The following is a 26834-nucleotide window of genomic DNA, read 5'->3' as shown; positions in this document are numbered from 1 at the left end:
GTGGTCAAAGGATGAGTGGAGTTTTGTTGCTTAATATTTATTCATGTTTAGAATTTGATAGGTTCGTACGGCAGTAGATCGTACCTGTGTTTTGGCACTCTCGCTGCGCTTTCCGTACGGCGGCACAGTGATGATTTATCCGCAGAGTTATGGCGCACTCGTGGGTGTTTTTGTGTATTATTTTATTACTAAAACATGAATTAAAGTTAGAAATGATCAAAGTAGTTTTTCAAAAGTAAAGCACTTACTAATCTTAAGCCTCCATAGGCAAGGACACCACATTTCAGGTAAGTGACTATAGTTAGTGACCTGTATCTTCTCAGCACACTTGTTTGTGAATCAAATATATAAAGGCTTTTGAGGATTTTTGTTGATGCAGATTTCTGGACATGCCGCTGTCGTCCCCTGTGCCGCACACTTGTGGGCTTCAAGCACCTGTAACTCTGGAATCTTCGTGTCTCCTTCCAAGGTTCGTGTTTTATTCGAACTGATCAGCTTGATGGTGAGACCGACTGGAAGCCGAAGGTGGCGGTGAGCTGCACGCAGAGGCTGCCGGCCCTGGGGGTGAGTGCGCTGGGTTACATCGTCTCGCTGGTAGTGCTCCTTCCCAGGCAGCTGACTTGAATGCATTGATTTTTAAAAATGCTTCTTTTACTGCTAACAAAGGGTCATTGAAAATTACGGCAGAATAATTTCCGTAGTGTCTTGGCACATGACCTGTTCTAGGTGTGGTTTGCAGTGTTCCTGTTGGCCTGACGCTTTGGTCCTCTTTTCTTTACTCTTGCGTTCCTTTCCCTCCTGGTTTTTACTTTTAAACCTTGCAATTGAGTAATCTTTAAGATTGAGAACTTTTGGCAAGATTACATGAGTCCACAAACGAGTGTGTTTTTGCTAACCAACTTAACTCGGTGGTAGGCTGGTTTCCATTAGTTTTGGCAGATTGTGGAACTAGATGAAATTAGCCTCCTTTTGGAGACAGGCACGTCCACTCTGCTGTTCTTGGGACAAGAGAGAACCCTCTTCGATTAGGAGGAGGGAGAATGTTACTGTGTCTTGTGACCGAGAGAGAAGGAAGCGGACACTGTCAGGCACCTTGCGTGGTCTTTGCCCAGTGCCCCTTTGTTCCTGGGGAACAGGCAAGAGGTGTCAGTAGCGAGAACAGTACTTCCCAGATTCCAGCACCGTCACCGGTCCGTCACAACACCGAGAATCTCCTAAGGCAGCTCACATCTTCTTTTAACAAAGCCGCAGTGGAGGAGGCTCTGGCCTGTTTCCGGAGCGCGTTGTGCTGTTCTGTGGGTAGCCTCTGCGTGTCCATCAGGTCAGGTTGGTGCAAAATGTTGTTTAAGTGTTGCATATTTTTAGTTACTTTCTACCATCTGTTCTCTTAATTAAGGAAGGAAGAGTTGGAAGATACACTCTTTCTCCCCTGGGTTCTGTCAGTCGTCCTGTGTACGTCGAAGCACCGCTCTTGAGTCCGCGTACACTCACAGTGCTCCTACCCTGTTGATGAGCCGAACTTTGCTCCGTATTTGTGGGGTGTTCTTGGTTGTGACCTCTACTTTGTATTAATACAGTGACTCCAGCTTTCTTTTGATTGGTGTTCACACGGCCTATCTTTTTCCGTGCTTGTATGTTTCCTGTGTCTGTTTCTTTATGTATGAAGTGGGTTTCCTGTTATCATAACACAAGCAGATAGTGTTTTTTCACTTACTCTGACGGTTGTTGCATTTTTTTTAAGATTTTTTATTCATTTATTTGATAGAGAGAGATCACAAGCAGGCAGAGAGGCAGGCAGAGGCAGAGAGAGAAGCAGGCTCCCCACTGAGCAAGGAGCCCAATGCGGGGCTTGATCCCAGGACCCTGAGATGGTGACCCGAGCCGAAGGCAGCGGCTTAACCCACTGAGCCACCCAGGCGCCCCTGGTTGTTGCATTTTTAATGAGTACATTTACCATAATTATTAATAATGGTTGAGTTAAAGGCAGTTATCTTGCTGTTTATTTTCTACTTATCTCTTTGTTCCTTTTTTCCATCTTTAGGTATTATTTTAGATTTTTAGTTACTATTATTGGCTCTAACCGGTAGTTCTATTCTGTAGTGGTTGTTCTGCGGTTTCCAGTACGTGTTACTAACTTACTGTTATCTTTCTCCAAAGGGTATTATACCATTTTGTATATAATTTAAGAAACTTGCACAGTTAGACTTCCACGTCCTCCTCCTCCTCTGTGGTGTCGTTGTGTCATATATTTTACTTCTACATGTTGTAAGCCACACTGTAGAATATATATATTTTTTTCTTTAAAGTAGTCACACATGTGGGGCACCGGGGTGGCTCAGTCAGTTGAGCATCTGACTCGTGATTTCAGCTCCGGTCACAATGTCAGGGTCCTGAGAGTGAGCCCTGTGTCAGGCTCTCTGCTCATTGGGGAGTCTGCTTGACATTCTTTCTTCCTCTCCCTTTGCCCTTCCCTGGCTAAAAATAAATAAATACATCTTCCAGAAAAGAGTTGTCAAGCATGTTAAGAAGGTATTAAAAAAATAAAAACCCTCTTTTCTGCTTCTCTACATTTACACGGTTTCAGAGTCTTCTTTCCTGAATGTGGATCTAACTTTCAGTTAATTTTTCCTTTAAATTAAAGAACTTCTTTCAGTATGTCTTGTAAGAGAAGTCTGCTGGATTAATTGTGAAAGTTTTTGCTTGAAAAAGGTCTTAATTTCACCTTCATTTTTGGAAGAGGTTTTTAAGGTTTTTTCTGACAGTTTTCCTTGTCTCTGTCCGCTGTCTCAGAGCGGCCCGTGCTTTCTTTGCCTTACATTGTGTGTTGTCTCCTCTTTATCTGTCTCTTTCTCTAGGCGTTTTTAAGATTTTTGTGTGTGTGTGATGACTTCTTCAGGAATTGGTTTATGTGTCTTGATTTGTCTTGCTTAAGGTTTATTGGACTTTTCTGATCAGGAGTTCCTTGTTTTTTTCCTCTCCATTTCAGAAACTTCTAGCCTTTATTTTTCATGCCTTCCTGCTGAAACCCTCCATCTGGGACATCAGCAATATGTGTGTTATGCCACTCATCATTTCCGCTGGTCGTTGAGCTCCCTTGCTCTTTACTTGGCTGTGACTTGATTTAGTCCTTTCTGTTGCTGTTTTTGAATTCACTGATTTTGTCTTCTGAAGTACCTAGTCTTCTATTAAGACCATTCAGCAAATTTTTTATTCTAAATACTATATTTTTAATATCTGGGAAGGCTGTGTAGTTTTCTCATTTTCATTACTGTTTAGCTACCTTTCTTTCCTTCCTGATGTGTTCATACTTTCATTTAAATCTTTTTCTTTAAGTTAAATTAAGTATTTTTTTCAGGGTTCGTTTAAACATTAAGTCTTCCAGCATTTTATAATACTTATTCTTCATCTGTTAATTCCATTGTCTCTGTTATTTCTTGGTATGTTTCTAGTTTTTTTTTTTTTTTGTTTCAAGATTTATTTATTTGAGAGAGAGAGAGTATGCGCATGTGGGCGGGCTACGGGTGGGCAGAGGGAGAGGAAGCCAGCAGACCCCCACTGAGTGCAGAGCCCCACATGCGACTCAGTCTTGAGACCCTGAGATCACGACCTGAGCTGAAACCAAGAATTGGATGCTTAACTGACTGTGCCACCTGGCGCCCAGTTTTTAAGTTTTTAATTATTCTTCTGTTACAGGTCACAGTTTCCTGCTTCTTTGCATGTATGGTAACTTTTTTATTGAATGCTCAATATTCTAAGTGTTTGTGTTTTCTCTTTTTTCAAAACCATTGATTTTCTTAGTTTAGCAGCTTGTGAATAAACTTGATTTGTGCTTAAACTTTATTGGGGAGGGCCTGGAGCCCCCTTTATTGTGATTCTGGTGTAATCCTAGTACAAGGGCTTGATCTTTCTGGCACAACCTTGGAAATTCTTGTTCAAAGGTGCCTGTAACTGGCTGGTCGGGCTTGACCTGTCCCCCATGCTGTGTCATCTCTGAGGTCGGTTCAGGGTTGGGCTCTCTGGTTGCACTCTGCCTGGCCAGACCTCATTTTTCCTACCCAGGTGTGCGGCGAGTGGCTCCTTCTGTCTCCTGTCATGGGACACTGGCCTGACAGTGCCAGCGCCCGCGTATCCGCCCTCCAGCCCCTCCTTTTTCCACTCTTCCTGAGATCCACTTGGACTGCCCGTGCTTTCTGTCCACTTTGCTTTTCTTCTTGGCGCAAAATCAAGCTGTGCTGTCGCTGTGTCACTGAGGACATCTGGCCTACAGTTCTCATACGTCTGTGAAGAGGGTTTCATGTTTATCATGACGCGTTCTTGCCTCTTGGCTTCCTGGTGGGGTTTGAGCCGACCCAGGGGTCAGTTCTGCTCTTTCACGGTTGTGTGTTTCTCCTTTGTGTCCTACTCTTCTTCTGGCTCCGGAAGCATCCTCAGGGGACCCTCTAGGGCTAAGAGGTGTTTGATGAGTCGTCACGGACTGGGGAGGGTTTCTGTTTGCTCTCCTGCACAGATGGGGGCTCCGGCCCGAGTCTTTCTGTCAGAGTCTCCTTGGCAAGGAGTCCTGAGTCACGGGCGGGACAGGTGGGAAGGCTGGCGCTAGGCGATCATTTGTAGCAGCTTTAGTTTGCTGAGTGCGGAAGGGAACGCGAACGAATGTGTCTGAAAGAAAAGCCCAAGCTCATGAACGAGTAAGCGCCCCCGAGGTGACGACGGTCGTGCAGAACTTGGAACGCCCGTCCGTCCTGTGGTGGAGGCCAGGGCCGGGCGCCCTGCAGGGGAGCCGGTGGCTGTGTCCCACAGCTGGCCGCTGTCCTCGACAGGTGCAGGTGTGCAGGTGCAGACAGTCGTGCACTTGAAAGCTGCACAGCTTACGGCGGTCAGTTACGTCTTAGAAGAGTAGTTAAAATCCCACCATACCGTCTGGACCGTCGAGTGTCCTCTTTGCTGTGGTCCACAGGAAGTGACATTTTATTATGCTCAGTATTATAAGGATCTTTTCTTCATCTTTATTAATGACAGATGTGTATCAACTTCAAAAACAGTTACCAAGGTACAGTATATACTTCACGTAATGCTAATTTTTGAATGTTATGCTTGGTGTACTTTGATCATGTGAGTTACCGTTTAGGTAAAGGAACTGGTAAATGAAAACATTTTCAGTTTTGATATGACCGTAAAACCAATAAGCAGTATATTCTAGAAAAAATGGAAGTTTAAGTGAATTTCTGGTTCATTAAATTAAACTTGTAGCTTCATATACTTTGGCACATACGTATAGATTTTGTAGAAAAAAGAGCTCTGATGTCTTTATGGATTCAGCCATGGGAATTTGGTTTTTCATTGGATAGTTTACTCGTCCCCTGTCACTCATGTGGACTGCTCTGTCTCGGAGGCAGTGGTTTGGGGACATCCGGTGTCCTTCCTGGTGTGCGCATCAACAGCCAAGTGTCACAATGCCGAGGAGTCAGCCTGCAAACCTTTGCGCTCTTCCTAAAGAACCAAGGAGGCCACCAACAATGCTCTGTCCGATTTCGTGCAGTCCCTTGTCTGATGATGTGACCAGTTAAAACTGGAACAAGCTACTTGATAGTAACTCTGCCGCGAGCCTGTGGCTGGGCTTGTCACTGCTGCGCCGGCGGCTAGAAGGCAGGTTTCGCAGGCGCCCGTAGATATTCCGGAAGCGCGCCTCTGGCTTTTGTGATCAGGCAAATTTATTAACAACAATGAGGTCACAATAAATCATGACTTGCTGATTTATTTCAAAAGATCCATATAGCAGTAAACAATACCATTTACATTTAATTAGTTTTATTGAACGAAAGGCAATTTTATTTGTAATGAACCACATGTTATGATTAAGGATGTATTTTAATGACCTTTAAGTAATGCGAACAAATGTTGCCCTTGACCTAATAGCAGAGGCTTTCCTACATTATTGAAAACTTCAGAATGATTTTTAAATTAGCGTGAAAAGCTTCGAATGACAATCTCATTATTGTGCCATTATTCAGTCATTTGATGTCTAACGCACTAGATGAAACGCGTTCCTCTGAGTGTTCATGTGCGCGTGGAAATGAGGGTTGTTGCCAGAGTTGTTCATGTATCGAAAGGTCGTCTGTCACGCGAGAGCTTTGTTTCTTTAAAAACACTGCGGTAGGGTAATATTCGAGCGACGCAGGGTTCTCAGACCTGCCTCATCCCAGGAGTCGCTTGGCTGCTCATTGAACATGCTTGTGGTTTTCCCTGAGCCCACAGTCTTACACGATGTGCTTTTTCTTGTGCAAACCAGCTTGACTTAACTCGAAAATAACTTTTTATTAGTTCACCTATACTCTCTAAACGGCAGTAGCAGACCCGCGGTGGCCAGCTGCTGTGCTCACGCTCTTTCCAGTACAGCATCTCTGTTCTCCGGAAAACTGAAAATTCATCAGTCTGTGTTTTCCAGGCCCTGATGGAGGTGTGTGAATGAGCGTTCCCAAGTCAGACTCTCGAAGAATTTCTAGGGCAGGAAGGGGACGAGGTCGCCTTCTGCCTTGTTGGCGCCCTCTGCTGGCAGGGCCCGCCCTCCCTGTCATGGGCGGAAGTGGCTGGTGCTGTGTGGTTGGTGGTCTGTGCGCCCTGGAGTCGGACTCCGTGGATGTGTCTTGAACTCAGTTGTTCAAAGGCATTTCCCATGGAGGACCGTTTCGGGTATGTTCTGAGAGTCATTTCTGGAGGTTCTGTCAGGAGTCTAATCCCTTCCTGTAATTTGGGAAGGACGTCACTCCATGTGTGAAATCCATCTCCGTTCCTGAGATCTGGAGCGGTTTCTGTTTCCTGAACCCATGCCCCACAGATTAGGAGAGAAGTTTTTTCCCCTCACTCGACAGCCCAGAGTTGGGTGGTCTAAGGCTGAGCAGGCAGCTGTGTCCTCATTGTTAGGTGACTCTCACCTGTGTCCCCCGTGACGGGTCCCCTCCCACCATAGCACTTCTCGTTGTCTTCCGCCCCACGCGGCCAGAGCCGGCTGGAGAGGATGCTGAGGGCTGCGTTGTTTGGCGGGGGCCGGACGCCCATCGAAGGCCTGGGAGTCCTGTCTTGAGCAGGAGTCGGGAAGGACAGCAGGAAGTGTCTCTGCCACACCATCTCTTCTGTTAGTTTTCCGGTGACTTTCTTTGATTTCGTCAGGTACTTCCTCCTGGGTGCTGCGCACGCAGACGTTGCAGTTCGCTCTCCTGGAGGGTTTGCTGCCCGCAGAGCAGAAGGCTCCCCCTGGGGTTGGTAGAGCCACCACGCTTGTGAGTCTAAGCCACTTGAAGATTTGTGTGCTCCCCACTCAGCTACAGTAAAGTAGGAAATAAATGCAATGTAAACAGCAAAATAGTTGTTTTCTAGAAATGAAGGAAGCTGTATCGTTTTTAGACCGTTGCTTGTTTTCTGGGAAGGACTATTTAAGTGATCGAGCATGACCTACAGCCCGCCGTTCGAGGCTCCCACGAGCAGAGGAGATCAGACAAGGCTGGGTAAATCGGGGTGTGCAGGAGTAGAAGAGAGGAAGCACAAATCTCTAATATATTTTAAGAAATCTGAGGGGATATTACAGTCCAAACAGAAGCTATGAGGAAAGATCCCGTGGAAAGGTGAGCTCGTAGAGGGCACAGTTGCCAAAATAACAACACGCAACGGGTCTGGAAGACGGACAGACTGTTTGCTTCATCTGTTGGCTTTTTAGCCAGACCTCTCTGCGCTTCTTTTGTAGTTGCCAGAGATCCTCATACGTGTTTAACTGAAAGTGTGTTGTGGAAAGTTAGAATTGTGTCACTTGACATAGAACGTAAGAACCTTGTTGGATGCGTCTGTTTCGTGCCTGTCCTTTCTGCTGATGGCGCACTGTGCCCTTCTGTCTTCACCTTCGTTTCTGTGCGCTCACAGGCGTCTTAGGTGCAGTGTATCTGCGTATGACCTGTTCCGATGTTTTATCTGTATTTTAAGGAAAAACTGGGTGGAAAAACAGCATTTTTGTTTTTCTTTTGCTATGTATTATTTTTGTTCCTCACCATTCCCTTCTAAAGACTGAATTTTTACTGAATAATATTTCCCTTTGGCCTCTAGAGTTTATGTTAACATTTCTTGTAGTGTATGTCTGCTAATAGTGAATTCTCGTTCTTATTTATCTCAAAATATGTTTATTTCTCCTGTTTTTGTGAAGGGTATTTTTGCTGAATATTGAATTCTTGGAAGACCGATATTCCCCCCCATAGCACTCTAAATATTTTGTTCCACTGTCTCCTGCCTCCCATTATTTCTAACGAGAAATCAGTGTTATTTTGATCGTTGTTCCCTGTGTGTAATATATATTTTTCTCTGGGTATCTTTGGAATTTCTCTTTGGTTTTTTAGCAATGGGATTTTGGGCTTGCTTTCTTTCTTTCTTTTAAATTTTATTCATCTATCTAGGGGTTTTCAGGGCTTCTTGCATCTGTCTGGGCTGTCAGCATATTTTGCATATTTTTAGTCTTTTTTTTTCAAATAGTTTTCCTTCACCATTCTTTCACCACTCCTTCCAGGAACCCAATTGTAAGCATGTTAGATCTCTTGATACCTGTCAGTGGCATGCAGCTGTACCCTTTCCTAAATCTTTTTCTCTTTGTGCCTTCAGACTCATTATCTCTTGGTCTTTCTTCAAGTTCACTGACTCTGTTCTGTCATCTCCAATCTGCTGTTAAGTTTAAATAAATAAAATAAGCTAAATAAAAATAAATTTATTTCAAATACTGTATTTTTTAATTCTATACTTTCCATTTGGTTCTTTTTCCTTAAATATATTTTTATTTTTCTGTGCTGTGGCTTCCCATTGTATATTCTTTAGGAGAATTTTTCCTTTAATTCTTTGAGATATTAAAACTGCTTTGAAATTCTCGTCTCTTAATTCTGATATCTGGTCATCTCAGAATTAATCTTTCCTGATTGAATTCTTTCCTGAATCTGGACCTTGTGTTCTTATGTCTTCGTGTGTCTAGAGGTTGGGATGGTGTCCTCAACATTTCTAATGCTACATTGTAGACACTCTGGATTGGCGTATGTTCTTCTGAAGAGTACTGTTTTGTGTTTGGTTTTGTTCTACTTGGTAGTTCACTGGGCTGAAGTTGAACTCCGAGCTCTGTCTTCCGTGTATTTGGGGTCTTTGTTCACTTCCATCAGCTGGGGTGCTGCAAACACACCCTGCACGTGGGTCGTGTGGGGTCGGGGTGAGAGGGTGCCAGCGTCCAGGCTCCTCTGAGACACTCCCGCGTCAGGTCTCCACCTCCTCTGCTGCTCTTCAGCTGCTGTGATTACTCCCGTCTTGGGCCTCTGGGTCTTCATGCCTTCAAGTCTGTGATTTTCTAAAGGTGGTAGCCATGCTAAAACATTCGTTCTGAGGCAAAACCCAAATGAAACAAATAACAAAAGATGAAATCGAGAACTATTAAAATGGTAAACTCTCTGTTTTGGGGGACCTTTAAGACCACCCCCAGTTTTAATGATTCCCTAGGAGGACTCCCCCCACCAGGACTTAGCACATAGTTCTCCTCATGACCATGGTTTATTCCAGCGACGGGACGCGGGACACAGATAGCCCAGTGAAGGCACTGGGCTGATTCTGGAGGAAGCAGGGGGCACAGCTCCTGAGCCCATCCCGGTGGACTCCCACAGGACACACTGCATCCCTCCGGCAGCCGTTACAAGAGCACAAGTGAGGTGGCTCCTGCTGCGGAAGGGCAGGAGAGACCATGGGGCGTTCCTCTGTCAGGTGCACTCGAAGCTGCCGGACTCCCGGAAGGAAGCAGGTGTTCGCTATAAGCCACGCTGCTTGAGTAAACCGGTCAGGCACAGGCAGTCTTTCTTACCTGGGAATGGTGGGAATGCTCCTGCCATCCCCATCTCTAGACCCCACCCAAGGGCCAGCCTTGCTGTGAGCAGGCCTTTCTCAAGTCCGTGCTCCTGTCTCTGCACAGCCCACTGCCTTGGCCCAAGTGTCTTTACAGGAGAAGTGCTAGCAGCTTTGTTGTGCTGGGACCTCACTCAGCCGGTGAGACCAGTCTGCAGGCCAGCCAGGCGCGCCCTATAGAGGCCCTGGCCACGAGAACAGTATTGTCAACCGCTCACCACAAAGTCCAAGTGACAAATCCAAGCTGCCAGGTGTGCTCCAGGCCCGGAAGCCCTTTTGAGTCTCAAATGCCAGGCACTGGCAGCAGGAGGGTTTTCTGCTGGACTGGAGAGCCTGCCAACCGTTGTGAGAAGCAAAGGTGACCTCCTTCCTCTGCTCCTCCCCAGTGTTGTGCCCCCAGGAGTCCTCACGTCGTCGGCCCAGACTTTGAGCTCAAAGGATTTTACCCAAGAAGCACAAAGCATTTAGGATGCCTGGATGGCTCAGTCAGTTGAGTGTCTGACTCTTGGTTTCGGCTCAGGTCAAGAGATGGAGGGATTGAGGGACTACAGGGTCATGAGATCGAGCCCCACATTGGGCTTCACGCTTGATGGGGGGTGTGGTCTGCTTGGGATTCTCTCTCTGCCTGCCCTCCCCTGCTCGTTCTCTCTCGCTCTTTTTGTCTCTCTCTCCAATAAATCTTCCTTAAACACAAAACATTTTTTTACAGGAAATTATTTTTTTTTTAGAGAAAGGTAGTGTGTATGTGGATTGGGACGGGGAGGGGCTGAGGGAGAAGGAAAGAGAGTCATGAGCTGAGTGCAGGGCTTGATCTCATGACCCCGAGAGCACGACCGGAGCTGAAGTCAAGAGCCAGACACTTAAGAGACTAAGTCAGCCAGGCTCCCGTACAGGAAAACGTTTTTATGCAAATTAATGCCGAAGACCATCATGTTTAGGAATTGGTCAGGACGAGATCTGACCATGTGCCCACCTCCGCTTTGTCCCCATCATTTCTCTGGGGAGTGGCCCAGAAGAGATGATTTACTTTCTGGAGCAGCAGCACCTAGGAACCACACTGCCTCACCGTAAGGCGCACACACGGGGCAGGTGAGGGACACGGGTTCAGGAACGTGGTCCACTGTCGCGGACTGCCAGCTGCAGGTTAATGGCAGCCAGGCGCTCCCGAGACAGATGGGGCTGCAGTGGGGTCACCAGGATGGTGCGGGCCTCCTCCCTCTTGCAGCGTTGGACAGGGGTCTCGTGTTGGTACCCAGAGCATTTCGATTTCATAGCGCCCGGCAGAGCGTGGGCCCTTGATTGTGGGTGGCTCGGGTAACTCGGGACCCAGCCAGCAACCAGTTGTTTTAATGCTTTACGTCCCTCCAGAGGGTCTGAATTCTTGCACCTGTTGCCGGTCCCGGCTCCATGTGTGAACCTGTTCTGCATCAGCTTGGCGCGGATCGTGCCATGATTGCACGGTGGGGATGGGGGGGGCCCTGTCTCTCATGACACGCTGGGAAGCCCACTCTGTTCCGACACCAGCTTGGCCTGCCGTCCACAGCTTTACCTTGCTGTCCAGTGAGCTTGCATCTGACAAGTTCTTGTTTCAGTGGCTAGGTTTCTCCTTCTCCGCTAGTTTTTCTCAGTAGTCACTAGATTGTCGTGGCCAACCTGCATTTGTATGACAGAATATTCCTTATCTTAGAGAAGTCTCCTTCCCTTTCCAGCGGAGCGTCTGCACTGTTTCTCAGTGTACTTGGGATGCCGGTTGTTACTGCGTAGATTACTGCGGAAGTGCAAGGGGAGTCCTCATCTTCAGTCAGCGAGACTGGAAATGCGGGCAGCGCAGGGGCCAGGGCCCTGCGGCATCAGGCTCTTGGGGGTGGGCTGGCCATGGCCCTGGTGAGGAGCACGGGGACACAGCCGGCTGGAGCACTTTACCTCCTTGTTGTTGTGGGTCTTGTTTAAATTTCAGGCCTGTAGTAAGGACAGATTTCTTAAACTTTGGTATAATGCTCTATTTGCCCAGCTTTCTGATAGCCAGTTAGGCATATATTTTTTCAAAAACGACTGAAATATCAAGAACTAGAGACCTCTGGTAGTTTACCCTGCAAGGCTCCAGTATGAGTAATCTCCGTTCGTGGATACGACTCACCTGCTTAGAGCGTCATTCACGTCCACATGGATCAGTTTGGAAAACACAGGAACATATTTAGACTGTGTCAGATTTAGTCGGTCACTCTCTAGCCGCCTCCCTGTGTGAACTCAGACGGGCTTTCTACCTGTGTGCTTTGGAGTCTCCTAATGTTGGTTACACGCTGGTCGCATTAGGACGTGTGGCATCGCCGCCGCCCAGAAGGAATGGGAAGTCACTCACCCATGGGCTGCCTGGTTGGCAGCGTAGTCAGAATCCCGTGTGGGTGTTGGTTTCGTTAAAGGCCACACAGATGAGGAACTTTTGAGTATTATAAATTCTTTGTGATCTCCTGGTAAAAATAAATCATGCCCCATTAAATAATTAAAATCTGTTATCAACACATTTTCACTTATTATAACATTATTTTGATAAAATTACATAGAGTTTTAAAGAAGATGTGGTCCATATATATACAATGGAATATTATGCCTCCGTCAGAAAGGATGAACACCCAACTTTTGTGTCAGCATGGACGGGACTGGAGGAGATGATGCGGAGTGAAATAAGTCAAGCAGAGAGAGTCAAGTATCCCATGGTTTCACTTACTTGTGGAGCATAAGGAATAACACGGAGAACATGGGGAGATGGAGAGGAGAAGGGAGTTGGGGGAAATCGGAGGAGACGATCCATGAGAGACTGTGGACTCTGAGAAACTGAGGGTTTGGGAGGGGAGAGGGGTTGGGGGGGATGCGTGAGCCTGGTGGTGGGTATTAAGGAGGACACGTGTTGTATGGAGCACCGTGTGTGGTGCATAAACAATGAATTCTAGAACACTGAAGAAGTAAAATTACAATGTTAAAAATTCTTAAAATTTCTAAATCAGCAGACGTACTTTTATAAATTTTCTTAAAATAAGGTGTTTAAATGTCATCTCTGGGGACTTACTGTTGAAGCGTTTATCTGTTGCCTGTGAATGGGGTGACCTAAACCTCTTTTTTTCTACTTTAAAGCTAGTTCTGGGAAAGTTGCTCTGAAGTGTGTGGTTAAAGCCTTCCCATACGATTTCATAAACTGGATCGCGGGGATGTGGTTCAGGCACATGGGAGAAATGCAGTATGTTCATGGCTTTAAGGAAGTTGATTGTTTATAGCATATACGGTCGCCTTTAGAAGAAAAAACACGCAAATAAATTTAGGAATTTGCTGAATTGTTTTATAGAACTTAAGTAGAATTGTGATGGATTACTTAAATTCCACTGAATTCTTGGGTATCCGTGGAACTTCCAAATACTCCTGTCATACATGGTATGACAAAAGTCCATGAGGTGTACCCCCACCTTTAAGCTTGGACTCTGGGGCAGCCCCAGGCAGTGTGGCATTTTGGAGCGTCCCCCAAGAGCTCGACACACACCTGTCATTCCGCAGCAGACTGTTGGAACCAGGAGAAATTGCCACACCTCTGTTGAGCTTCAACATGATTTTCCTTAGTTACCTTCCATCCTAACCTAGTGCTGGCACACAAGATACAGGGTCACCAACCATCACTTTCGGTAAATAACATACGAAAGATATTCGCTGGTGACGGAAAAATTCCCAAGTAGTTTTGTCTAATTACCATGTAATTCATTCTGATGTTCTCTGTTGCAGGAGCTTTTTTCAATCCGCGCTTATGTTTATGCTCAGAAGCCACAACTGGATATTCATAGTTTTGAAGGCACATTTACCAGGGTAAGTTAAATCTTTTGTTAAATACTAATATATTCATTGTGTGCATAAGTTAAAAACAGTAAGCCTTAAATTTGAATAAATGAGAACAGAAGCTTTGAACTGAAAAGGGAAAGCCTAGAGAATGTTTTCTACCCTCGGTCTCTGTGGGGCACCCTCGGTGCCGTGTTTTCGTTCAGTGGACTTACTCCGGAAACGGTCCTTCTCCCTGAAAGTCTTAGGAGTCAGTAAGGGGAAGTACCTCGCTAGTCCGGTGTGAGTCGGGATGGTAGTGAGTACACTGTCACGGCCGTGTCGTCTCCTGATCTGGGCTGACCGGTTGGCTGTGGTCTGCTCACGTACACGTGTGTGCTTTGTGCCATTCGTGGCACCGTCGTGGTGTTTCGCTACAGCTTGACATCCCTTCTCCCCGATGACTCCCCAGTCAGTAACTTGACTGTAGCAGCGTATACTGATTTTATAAATGCTTTATGATACTTAAAGGGTTTTAGTATGCGACTGTCGTTGCCTTTTAGTTCCTGCAGATTTCTGTCGGGCTGTCTGCTGCATTTCCCTCTCGCTCATGGACCAGGATGAGCGAGCAGTTGTCATCGTTTGAGAAAGCGCCTGCTGGTGCCGGATCGTGAGCACATTGTGGGGCATTGGAAAGAGGTGCCTGTAGAGGAGGTGGTCGTCAGTCACGGCTTTGTGACTTCATTGTTACGGGTGCTTCAGTTATAGTGCGTTCAAGGTGCTCATGGAATCCGTTTCCATGAGGGAGACGAGGCAGTGTATAGTGAGTTCTGGAGAAAACCCAAGGTCTGTGTGTTTGTGTAAAAATATTTATGAAAAAGAGCATCTTCTAATTAAAGACAATTTAGTATATTTGAGAAAAAGCCTTACCAAAGGGCCTCCTTAGTAAGAATAGTTAGGAGTTATTAACTTAGGGGGCGCCTGGGTGGCTCCGTCAGTGAAGCATTCGCCTTCCGCTCAGGTCATGATCCCGGTGTCCTGGGATCGAGCCCCGCATCCAGCTCCCTGCTCAGCGGGGAGCTGCTTCTCCCTCTCTCTCTGCCCGCTCTGCCTGCTTGTGCTCTCTCTGTTTCTCTGTCAAATAAATGGATAAAGTCTTAAAAAAAAAAAAAGTTACTAACTTAGCCACTATTAATGTTTTAGAATAGTACTTTCCTTCTTCCGTTCTGTTTCCAGATTTCTCTTGCTTATCACCTGCTGCGAGGTGGAAACGTCTGCGTGTGTGTGTGGCGTCCCACTGAGGCCGTGCGAGGGAGCAGGACTGTGGCTGAACACAGCCAGGCCACAAAGCCCAGTTCACACAGCGCGTGACCGAGCACGGGACAGTGCGAGACGTGTGTGCGTGGCTGAGCGCGTGCGGCTGTGTGTGAGTGAGCGGGCAGGTGCGGGGGAAGGGCAGCCTGGCTCCGTCCTGAAGGTCTTGTCGGAAGAAGAAGCCATTTCAGGGTTTCCAGCTTAGAAGAGAGACTGTAATATTGGTTTATGTACGAGAGTCGTCTAGACCTCTGGTTTGCTTGGGGTGAAGGCAGTCGCCTGCATTTGCTCGCGTCCCCACTGCCTCCCCAAACCGCGCAGGCCAGGTGCGGGGGTGGCTCGGCCACCCAGAGCTCGTGCACGCAGCACACGTGGGAGAGAGGGAAGTCGGCGCGCTCTGGTGTACGTAAGGGAGGCCGAGCAGCGCCGCGGCACAGTCGGCTCCAGAGCCACGAGAGGGTCCGGGAGTTCGTCTCAGGGTTTGGACCCGGTCGAGGCTCTGGAGTTTGCGGCAGGTACGTTTGCCTCGTGTGAATTACTGCACGTTCTCGATGGGTGCAGGCCCACTGCCCGGCCTCGCGTGGCCTCTGTTTGCTGTTCCTAACGGGACTTTATTTCACTCCTTTTAATATGCTCATAGTGAGCTCTGGATTACTTACAGAGAAAAAGCTTTATTTTTGTGTACGTCTTTCAAACCAGAAGGAGAGGAAAAACCATGCTAAGTAACGGGTCTGTAACTGGAAATGGGATTCATCAGTTCAGCTACGGGATGTCAAGTGGGCATCTGAAGGAGTGACGCTGGACGCCTGGGGGCTCTGTGGGTGAAGCCTCTGCCTTTGGCTCAGGTCATGATCTCAGGGTCCTGGGATCGAGTCCCCATCGGGCTCTCTGCTCGGCGGGGAGCCTGCTCCCTCCTCTCTCTGCCTGCCTCTCCCTACTTGTGATGTCTGTCTGTCAAGTAAATAAAATCTTTAAAAAAATAAAAAATAAATAAAGAAGTGACACCTGCGTATATCCCTCTTCTAGAGTATGAGCTACGAGAGAGAGAACACACGTTGTGTACCAGCCCAAGGAATTAAATAAGAATCAGAGTAGATTGATTCAGGCGTCCCGTGCCGGTACACGTATCATGTACCTTGTCGCCTGGACAGAGTCTAATTACGCACATTGTGGATAACGTCTGCTTCTGCTTCCCTTGCAATGCCAGGGTCACCTTGGCTGCTCACTGTGCGACCTTCCGAGTAAGACAAATGACTCATATTATTATTATTGATAGAATTGGTTTGCTTATTATTCAGGACCCAGTAATTCTCCCTGAAGTTTAGAGTTTAAAACTAGCCAGTTTTGAAAAATTAGCCATGTTCCTAGGCCTTTAACATCGCCTTCCCATTTAATGTTCTTCATTTGCGCATTTTGCTGTCATTTCTTCTGCAAACCGTAGCCCATTCATCAGTGTTCAGGTCTTCTCCGATCCAAATACCCCCTTTCTAAAAAGCATAGCTCTCTTGTTTGTTAGGAGGGGTGCACTGTTGAGAAAATAGCTTCAAATGCTTTTGCTTTCTCCCTCCCCAAAGCAGATTTCATCGGTGCAGACTGTGTAACATTAAGGAGAAGGAAACCCAGAGACAAAGTTACTTAGAGACAATTTCTTTGCCATCTTCCCAGTCTTTATTCTGTAATGTATGAGATTGGTAAACAGCTATCTTTTACCATAATTTTCTTGATATTAGAAAAAGTGTTATGTTTAAAGTCCATCATTGTTACTACAGAATTGAAAAGAAACTGCATACTGTGTTCCTTCAATACATAATTGTGCTAGAAATAGACAAAATGGGTTGACAGGATTAAATAGTGGTAGAAAAGTAATGGCAGAACCAACTTAAATTTCTGAAATGAAATTGTATTGAACCTTTTATTTGAAGTTTAGAAAGCCTTATAATATGTGTGTATTTATGTATTTTAAAAGATTTTATTTATTTATTTTAGAGAATGAGAGAGAGAGAGAGTGCCAGGTGGGGTGGTGGGGGGAAAGCAGAAGGAGACGGAAAGAATCTCAAGGAGACTCCCCGCTGAATGCAGAGCGAGATGCGGGGTTCACTCTCATGGCCCTGAGATCATGAGCTGAGCCGAAATGAAGAGTCAGATGCCTAATGGACTGTGCCACCCGCTGCCCCACGTATATTTTTTAACGCCTTATTTTTTTGGAGTTTGACACAGTGGGGAAATGTTATACTAAAGGATATGCATTAGTCATGTTGAAATGTCTGTATGTAGGGACCCCGCGGAAGAGTTTCATACTCATTTGCACTTTCGTGGTCACTTGATGGGCAGCTGTGAGCAGGCTGGCCTAGAGGTGTGCTCCAGAGGCTTCGAGTGCGGCCGGCCGCTGGCTTCCTGCGGAGCGCAAAGAGAAGGGGCGTCCATGTGTTTCTACTCTGGTTTACTCAGTTCCTCGGCAGTTACGGGCGCCTGCTCTGTGCTCCGTGCTCTGAAGGTCTGGGTCAGCACCATAGTCACATAGCGCAGTCGGGCAGGGAGAGGAGCATGGACGTTGCCACGATACATGAAAATAAGTCAGAGTTCATGTTAGAGAATCTTTGTATTTGTTTCATACTTTATTTTTTTATTTTTATTTTTTTTAAAGATTTTATGTATTTGACAGATCACAGTAGGCAGAGAGGCAGGCAGAGAGAGAGAGAGGGAGGCAGACTCCCCGCTGAGCAGAGAGCCCGATGGGGGCTCGATCCCAGGACCCTGCGATCATGACCCGAGCCGAAGGCAGACGCTTAACCCACTGAGCCACCCAGGCGCCTCCTGTTTCGTACTTTAAATGATAAGCGTGTGAGTCAGCAACTGGCAGGTTTTTATCCAAATTATGCGCTCCGTTTGCTGGGTGGTCGTGTAAGTCCTAGATTCACAGACACCTGGCAGATAAGCCGTGTGGACTGTGTCTGTGTCCGGGAAGTAGGGGTGAGTCTGCACAGCTTGTCCTCTGTCCAGCGGTGACGGCCCGAGCTGGATTCTAAGACCGTCGCTCCGCGGATCAGAAGGTAGACTTTTCTGTTCAGTATAAACAAGTACAAAACAGTTGATGCATAGAGGCCACGTAGTTCTCTCTTGACGGTTGATGCTTTGTTCTATAAAGTCATAAAAGTCTAAGAGAAAACTCCGTTTTCTTGGATTATTTATTCCTCAGGCAATTGTTACCTCTTTGCTTTTCTTTATAAAGAAAGAGACCAAATGACCGCTCCCTGGCCCGGCATTTTCCCGTGGACGAATCGGAGCGGTTCTGGGGCACCCGGGGCGTGGTGCTGGAACGACCTTCCGCGCGGTGAGGGCTGACGATGGCGTGTTAGCCGCTCTGTGGGCCCTTGATCTGACGCTGCGGTGTGACCACCGCTGGAGTGAAGCTGTGCAAAGTAACGTGGCTCGTGGCGGTCTATCCTTCTGATAGAAGCACTGATGTCACTGTTTGCACTCTTCCCTTCACGTTGTTTCCGGTAAAGACATTTTTATGGGGATGGTGTGAGCCTTTTTTTTAATCAACTAAATAAATATTTTTCCTTAGTATTTTGTATATCGATGCCGTTGTGTAATTATCAGGGGTGCTTCCAGCTCCGCGCAGCACGGTGTGTAACATACTTTACTTGACAAGCTGTAATGGAAGCCGTCAGCTGGGGGGGCCTGCGAGGTGAACGAGAAAGTGAGTGTGTCTGGCAGCAGAGCTTCGGCTGTACGCCTGGGCGCCGTCCGTCCACGGACCCCTTTCGTCGAGGGCCGTCTCTGGAGCTCCTGGACTATAAGACCCAGCTGAAGAGTCCCACGCGGAAGACCTCCTTTCTTTTCCGTTCTCTGAAACCATTGCACTTCTGCCCGCCCGTGTGTGTGCTGGTGGCGCGCTGTGTGTCACCGTGTGTGTCCCTCTTGGGCTCTGGCACTAGGCCAGGGACGACTGCGGTGAGAGGCGGTCTCAGCTCTCCTCGTGGCGCCAGTTTCTAAGGCGGGCTGTGGGCTCTGCTCGGTGTCGAGTACCTCTTAGAAAGAGTACGGTGAGCCCTCCTCTTCCCACGGGATCTACCTGAGGCAAGTTACCGTAAGTACGTCTCTCTATTCTTAAAATGAGTTGACTTCTAAGAAACAGCACCCACCTGAATGTTGAACACTGAATGGCGTCGCGGTCTCCAGATGGACGAAGCCCGTCTCATCCGTTGAGTGACAGCTTCCTTTCCAGGGCGCTCTGACGGCCTCGTGCGCAGCTGGGTGTGGCCCGAGCAGGTACCTGCTGGCCGTCCAGTGCTTGGAATCACGAGGCTGAGCAGCGGCTGCTCCTGCTGTCCCCTGTCCACGAGGCCAAGCCCTTTCTTTGAGTTCCGTGTAAATTACAGCGTTTCACGTGATCAGTATTTGCCATACTAGTGGAAATATTTTGGAAACTCGTCAGGATTGGTTTAGATGTTGTGCCTCACAGATAAATCAGAGAACCAAGTATCTAGCAAGTGTTTTCCAAGTAATTAGCAAAAATGGCCAGAATTTATATAATTTCAAAATGGTTTGATGAAGGCGCCTGGGTGGCTCAGTTGGTTAAGCGACTGCCTTTGGCTCAGGTCATGGTCCCGGAGGCCTGGGAATGAGTCCCGCATCGGGTTCCCAGCTCCACGGGGAGTCTGCTTCTCCCTCTGACCTTCTCCTTGCTCATGCTCTCTCTCGCTGTACTCTCAAATAAATAAATAAAATCTTTAAAGCAATTTTTGGATTTCTTTCTTCCTTCCCAAGATAGTTTTATTTCTCTTTGATCTTAAAATACAACTTTCCGTGGAGCGGTCATCGTAGGAGAGAGACGCATGCCACTCAGGACAGCAAAGTGTTTGGTGCATGACAGACATGCGGCCAGTAAGCCGCCACACCTGAAATCTGTCCTGCTCCAGGGGCCGGGCTCTGGGCTTGTGGAGTTCTTATTCTAGAAACACTCCATAACCAAAATGTCAAGAATGCTATATAGACCATGACTTCACATCAAGGCAGAAAGTTCCCAGATTTGAAGTATTTTAATGTTTAAACATACACATTAAGCTGTAAAGAGGAAGCCAGAGTGTGTGGTTACTGCTGTTGTGATAGTGATGTGTGGCCGTGCCTGAGATCTGTACACGGTAGTTCGTAACCTACAGCTTCTCTGTGAGCTTTATTTTGATGAAAAATATCTAGTGTAATAATAATTTTAAAGAAAAATTAAATACAAATGTTGCCTTTGTAGAAATAGATATGTATTAATTTTAAAATGTTCACAGATACACTCTTTTCTCCTGTGAATATATGTACATTTGAAATGCAAAACCTTTGTCCTTAGCAAAACGTGAGGAGAGGATATTCTGTGATAGCCACTAGATAGAGGTTGATGGGTTAACTTATAATTTAACTGTGATACTATTTCATACTTTTCTGGGAGTGCTGTGGTGTTATTAATTTATATATTGAAAGACATAATTTTAGTTTGCTACCTGAAAAAATTAGAACATAGAGTGGTTTAATGCACATTTAAAATTATTTTATTTATATCAAAGTTAAATATCTTAAAAATGAACTGATTAAAGGCATTCTTTCCACTTAAAATTTCATTTTTTAAAGTATTCCCATATGCTTTATAATTTTTTTCATTTTGTTATGGTAAAATGCATGTAACATTAAATTTGCCATCATAAACATTTTTAAATGTATAGTGCAGTGGCAGTAAATACATTACATTACGTTGTGCGGGAATCCCCCCATCCACCTCCATACTGTTTTCATCTCATAAAACTGAAACTCGGTCTCCCTTACCTGCTCCTTGAAGCCCTTGGCAAGCACCATTCTCCTTCCCATCTCTGCGATCGTTTCGGCTGAGTACCTCACGTAACTAGACTCAAACGGTCTGATGGGGACCGGCTCGTTTTTCTCAGCACCGTGTCGTCGAGGGCCGTCGTGCTGCCGCACCCGTTGTGGGTCACTAAGATTCCATTAGATGCGTAGGCCACCGCTGCCCTCCAGTCATCCGTCCGTGGACACTGGGTCACCTCCATGTGGTAGCTGTCGGGCATCATTCTGCTACGAACACGGATGTGCAGATATCTGTTCGAGACCCCTTTCCGTTTTGGGGGTGTGTACCCAGAAGTGGAATTGATGGATCAAATTGTAATTCCGTTTTCAATGTCTTGAGGACCCGCCTTACCGTTTTCCACAGCGGCTGCACCATTTTACGTTCCCACCAGCAACGCGCAAGGGCCCCGTTTCTCCGCACGCCCTGTGTCCTGTGTTCTGACCGTTGCCGCCGTCCTGTGTGCGGTGGGACCTCGTGGTTCTAGCTTGCAGCTCTCCGATGACGGGTGATACTGAGTATCTTTTCATGTCTTTTTTGGCCATTTGTGTGTCTTTGGAGAAATGTCTGTTCAAGTCTCTTTCCCATTTTTAAACATCTTTTGTGGTGGTGGTGACTTTCAGGAGTTCTCTTCATGTTCTGAATGTTAATCCCTTGTCAGATCTATGATTTGCAGACATTTTCTCCCATTCTATGGGTTGTCTTTTTACTCTGGATAGTGTCTTTTGATGCACACAATTTAAAAATTTCATGAAGTTCGATTTGTTTGTTCTTGCTCTTGCTACTCTGCCTTTGGAATCGTATCCAACATGTCCAAGAAATCACTGCCAAATCTGATGTCATGAAGCTTTTGTCCTATGTTTTCTTCTAAGGGTTTTGTTGTTTTAAGTCTTACATTTAGGTCTTTGATTCACTTTGAATTATTTATTTTATTTACTGATTTTGAGAGAAAGAGAGAGTGAGCATAAGGAGGGGGATGTTCACAGGGAGAAGCAGACTCCCTGCTGGGCAGGGAGCCAGATGCGGGACTCCATCCCGGGACTCCAGGATCATGACCCGAGCCCAGGATCATGACCCGAGCCGAAGGCAGTCGCTTAACCGACTGAGCCCCCCAGGCGTCCCTTGAGTTATTTTTATGTGTGCTATTAGGGAAGGGTAACATCATCGTTTTGCATGTGGATATCCAGTTTTCCCAGCATCATTTGTTTTTGAAAGACTCTTCTCCCTACTGTAAGGTCTTGGCGCCTTATCAAAAATTATTTCACCATACGTGCAAGTGTTTGTTTCTGGGCTCTTTGTTTTAGTCTGCCGGTCTGTTATCTTTGTCTTTATCCCAGGACACACGGTTCTGATTCCTGTAGATTTATAGTAAGTTTTAACATGAAGAAGTACGATTCTTCCAGTTTTGTCCTTCTCATTCCTCCAGGGTTGTTTTGGATATTTGGATTCCTTGGGATTCCATATGAATTTTAGGAGGGTTTTTCTATTTCTGTAGAAAATGTCATTGGGATTTTGATCAAGGATTGCATTGAATCTATAGATCACTCTGGGTAGTCTTGACATTTTAACAACGTTAAGTCTTCCAATCCATGAACATGGGATGTGTTTCCATTTATTTATACCTTTACTTTCGGCAGTTTTGCAGTTTTTATTGTACGAGTCTTAAGTTAATTCTTAAATATTTTATTATTTTTGAAGCTACGTGGAATTGTTCTTATAATTTCCTTTTCAGATTGTCATTGGTAGTGTACAGAAATGCAACTGATTTTTTTTTAAGATTTATCTGTTTATTTTAGTGGGGGGTGCATAGGGAGAGGGAGAGTCTCAAGCAGAGTCCACACTGGGCCCGGGGCCGGAAACTGGGCTCGTTCCCACCACCCTGAGGTCATGACCTGAGCTGAAACCAAGAGCTGGACACTCAGCTGTTGACTCTTAACTACGCTGCTCGGGCGCCGCTGAAACACAGCTGGTTTTTGTGCGTTGACTGTGTTTCCTGCCACTTTGCTGCATTCATTCATTAGGTCAAGCAGTTGTACTGTGTGTGGGAGATCTGTGGAAGCTTTAGTGTTTCCTACATACAAGATGATAACCTGCAAACAAATAATTTTACTGATTCCTTCCCAATAACATGGCTTTTATTTCTTTTTCTTGCATAGTTGCTCTAGCTGGAACTTCCAGTACTGTGTCCTGACCCAAAATGAAATGCTTTCAGTCTTTCACCATCTGGTATGCTGTTCCCTGTGGCTTTTCATGTTTGACTTTTATTCTACTGATGTGGTTCCCTTCTTCTCCTAGTTCGTTGAATGCTTCATTTATTGATTTTTAATCACAAAAGCATATTGAATATTTGCTTTTTCTGCATCAGTTGAGTTGGTCATGTGGGTTTTTTTTCTTCATTTTCTGTTAATGTAATGTATGACATCGATGGCTTAGATGTTGAACTAACCTTGCATTCTGCTTGGTCATAGTGTGTAATCCTTTTAATATTTTGCTAAACTGGGTTTGCTAGTATATAAGAGTTTTGCACCAGTGATCAGAAAGGATGTTGGTCTTTCTTTCTCTTGTCATGTCTTTGTCTGGCTTTGGTATCAGGGTTGTGCTGGGTTTACAGAGTGAGTTAGGAGATGTCCCTTCTCTTTTTAATTTTTTGGAATAGTTTTAGAATGACTGATGTTAGTCTTTCTTTACATTTTTGGTAGATTTTACCAGTGAAGTCATTGGATCCAGGGCTTTTCTCTTGTCACATTTTTTATATTGATTTCAGTCTCTTAACTAGATATAGATCTATTCAGATTTTCTGTTTCTTCATGAATAGTCTTAGTAGGTTTTGTGTTTCTAGAAATTCATCCATTCATCCAATTTTTTGCTGCATGGGTACTAATGTATTCTCTTTTAATCCTTTTTATTTCTGTTAACTGTAATAATTTTCCCACTTCGGTTTCTGAATTTAGTAATTTGAGTCTTTTTTTTTTTCTTTAGTCCAACTAGCTTAAGGTTTGCCAATTTTATTGATGTTTTCGAAGAATGAACTTTTGATTTCGTTCACTTTTAAAATTGTTTTTCTGTTCTTTATTTCATTTGTCTTTGCTCTGGTCTTTATTTTTTCCTTCCTTCAGCTAGCTTTAGCTTTGGTTTATTTTCCTTGTTCTAGTTCCATAGTTGTAAAGTTACGTCATCGATTTCCTCTTTTTTTTTTAAAGATTTTATTTATTTATTTGACAGAGAGGGACACAGTGAGAGAGGAAACACAAACAGGAGGAGTGGCAGCGGGAGAAGCAGGCTCCCTACTGAGCAGGGAGCCTGATGCAGGGCTCTGTCCCAGGACCCTGGATCATGACCTGAGCAGAAGGCAGACTTCTAATGACTGCGTCACTCTGACGCCCATCCTTACTCTTTTTTAATCTAAGCATTTATAGCTATTAATTTCCCCTTAGCACCACTTATGTTGTACCTCACAAGTTTTTGTGAGTTGTGCTTTCATTATCATTTGTCTCTAAGCATCTTTCAATTTCCTTTGTGATTTCTTCATAATCCATTGGTTGTTTTAAAGTGTTGTTGAATTTCCACAATTTTGTGAATTCTCTGTTAATGATTTCTAACTTTATCTCATTGTGGTTGGAGTAGATGTTTTGTATGATGATCTGTTGGGGCTTAGTTTGTAACATAAGGTCTATCATGGGAAATGTTCCATGTGCACTTGAGAAGAATATGTATCTGTTTTTGGGTGGAATATTCTGTATATCTGTTAAATCTAGTTGGCTCATTTTGCTTAGTTTTCTATTTACTTACTTCCATCTGGTTGTTCTAGCTGTAGTTGTGAGTGGATTTTCTATTTACTTACTTCTGTCTGCTTGTTCTAGCTGTAGTTGTTTTCCATCTGGTTGTTCTAGCTGTAGTTGTGAGTGGATTTTCTATTTACTTACTTCTGTCTGCTTGTTCTAGCTGTAGTTGTTGAGTGGAAAAATAAGGTCTCAAACGATTACTATTGAGCTATTTCTCCCTTAAATTCTGTCAGTTTTTGCTTCATATATTTTTATGGATTTTCATTAGATGCACAGTTGTTTATAATCATGTCTTCCTGACTTACTGAACATTTAATTAATATATAATATCTCTTGTAACCTTTTTTGGTTTAACATTTCATTTGTCTGATATTCGTGTAGCCACACCTGCTCACTTTTGCTTACGATTCTCATGGACTGTTTCCTCCCACACGTTCACTTGCAAGCTCTCTGTGTGTTTGGGTCTACAGGGGGTCTCAGCATGTAGACAGTGTGCAGTGGGATCATGTATTTTTGTCCATTGTGTCAGTCTTTGTCTTTTGATTGTTGAGTTTAATTCATTGGTATTTAAGTAATTACTGAAAAGAAGGGACTTAACTTCTGTCATTGTTCAGTGTTTTCTATGTGCCTTTTAGGTTTTTTGGGTTTTTTGTTTTTGTTTTTTTTTTGTTTGTTTGTTTTTGGTCCCTCGTTTCCTACATTAGCATCTTCTATTGTGTTTTGTTAGTTTTTGTAGGGAAATGTTTAAATTTCTCATTTCCTTTTGTTATATTCTTTAGCTGTTTTCTTTGTGGTTACCATGGGACTTACATTTAACATTCTAAAGATACAACACTCTAATTTGAATTGATACCAACTTAAGTTCAGTAACATACAAAGGCTCTGCTCCTTTACAGCTCTGTCCTCACCCCTTTTGTTTGCTGGTGTCACACGGTTACATCTTCATACATTCTGTGCCTAAAAATGTAAATGAATAATTCTTTTAAATACACCAGCCTCTTGAATAATGTAGAAAACAAGATTTGGAGTTACAGACCAAAATTACAACAAGACTAGGGTTTTCTTATTCGTCTTTTACGTCATGGAGAGAGCAAGAAGTGTAGTCACAAACCACTGTTCCGGTGAGACTTGCTTTATAATTTTCTGTGGACTGCGGTTCTTGAGGTCTTTGCTTCCCATGTGGTTTGAGTCACCCGCAGGACTCCCTCTAGCAGTTCTCGGAGGAAAGTTCTAGTGGCCACGTACCCTCTTAGCTTTTGTTTGTCTGCGAATGTCCTGATTTTACCCTGAGTTTGGAAGGATGGTACTGCTGGCTATAGAATTACTTGGCTGACGTGGGTGTTTGTTTGTTTGTTTTTGAGTGTTTTGAATATATCAGCACATGACCTCCTGGCCACCCGTATTCCTAATGAAACATTTGCATATAACCTTATTGGGGATCCCTCCTATGGGATGGTGTGCTGCTTTCCTACTGCTTTCAAGAGTCTCTTTTTGTGTTTTGTCTTTTATTTTTTTAAAAGATTTATTTATTTTAGAGAGCACTTGATGGGGAGGGGTGGAGGGAGAATAAGAGAATATCAAGCAGACTCCACACTGAGTCTTACAACCCTGAGGTCATGACCTGAGCGGAAACAAGAGTCCAGACACCTAACTGACTGAGCCACCCCACCACACTTGTTTTTGTCCTTTCTATATATATATATATATATATATATGTATGTATATATATATATGTGTGTATATATATATATACGTATATATATATATATACACATATATATGTATGTATATATATGTATATATATGTATGTATTTTTTTTTTTGACAGACAGACATGAAAAGTAGGCAGAGAGGCCAGCAGAGAGAGGGGGAGGCAGGCTCCCCGCTGAGCAGAGAGCCCGATGCGGGGCTCGATCCCAGGACCCTGAGATCGTGACCTGAGCCGAAGGCAGAGGCTTAACCCCCTGAGCCCCCCAGGTGCCCTCGTCTTTGTCTTTTAAAACTCGTATTACGCGTCTCTCTGTGGGTCTTGGAGCTCGTCTTCCTGGCCTTCGTTGAGCCTCCTCACTGTTCACAGGCGCGTCTTTCATCAGATTTGGGGTGTTTTCATCCATTACTTCTTCACATCTTCTCTCTACCTTTTTCACTCGGGCTTCCCTTTCCGGGACTCCCACAACATGTACGTTGGTTAG

At 45.1% G+C, this 26834-nt stretch overlaps 1 protein-coding gene across 2 annotated transcripts in view; it reads left to right on the top strand.

Moving 5' to 3' along the window:
• The window catches only part of ATP9B (ATPase phospholipid transporting 9B (putative)), a 225117-nt gene that overhangs the window by 80195 nt on the left and 118088 nt on the right, over positions 1-26834 (top strand). For both annotated transcript variants that reach the window (XM_032872196.1, XM_032872197.1), the window contains 2 exons: positions 470-564; positions 13669-13749. In XM_032872196.1, coding sequence (XP_032728087.1) covers positions 470-564; positions 13669-13749 — 176 coding nt within the window. The remainder of the gene's footprint in view (positions 1-469; positions 565-13668; positions 13750-26834) is intronic.

Source organism: Lontra canadensis, unplaced genomic scaffold (assembly GCF_010015895.1).
Source record: "Lontra canadensis isolate GAN:19392208 unplaced genomic scaffold, GSC_riverotter_1.0 scaffold44, whole genome shotgun sequence".
NCBI classification, from domain to species: domain Eukaryota; kingdom Metazoa; phylum Chordata; class Mammalia; order Carnivora; family Mustelidae; genus Lontra; species Lontra canadensis.
This window is presented reverse-complemented; position numbering and strand designations above follow the sequence as displayed.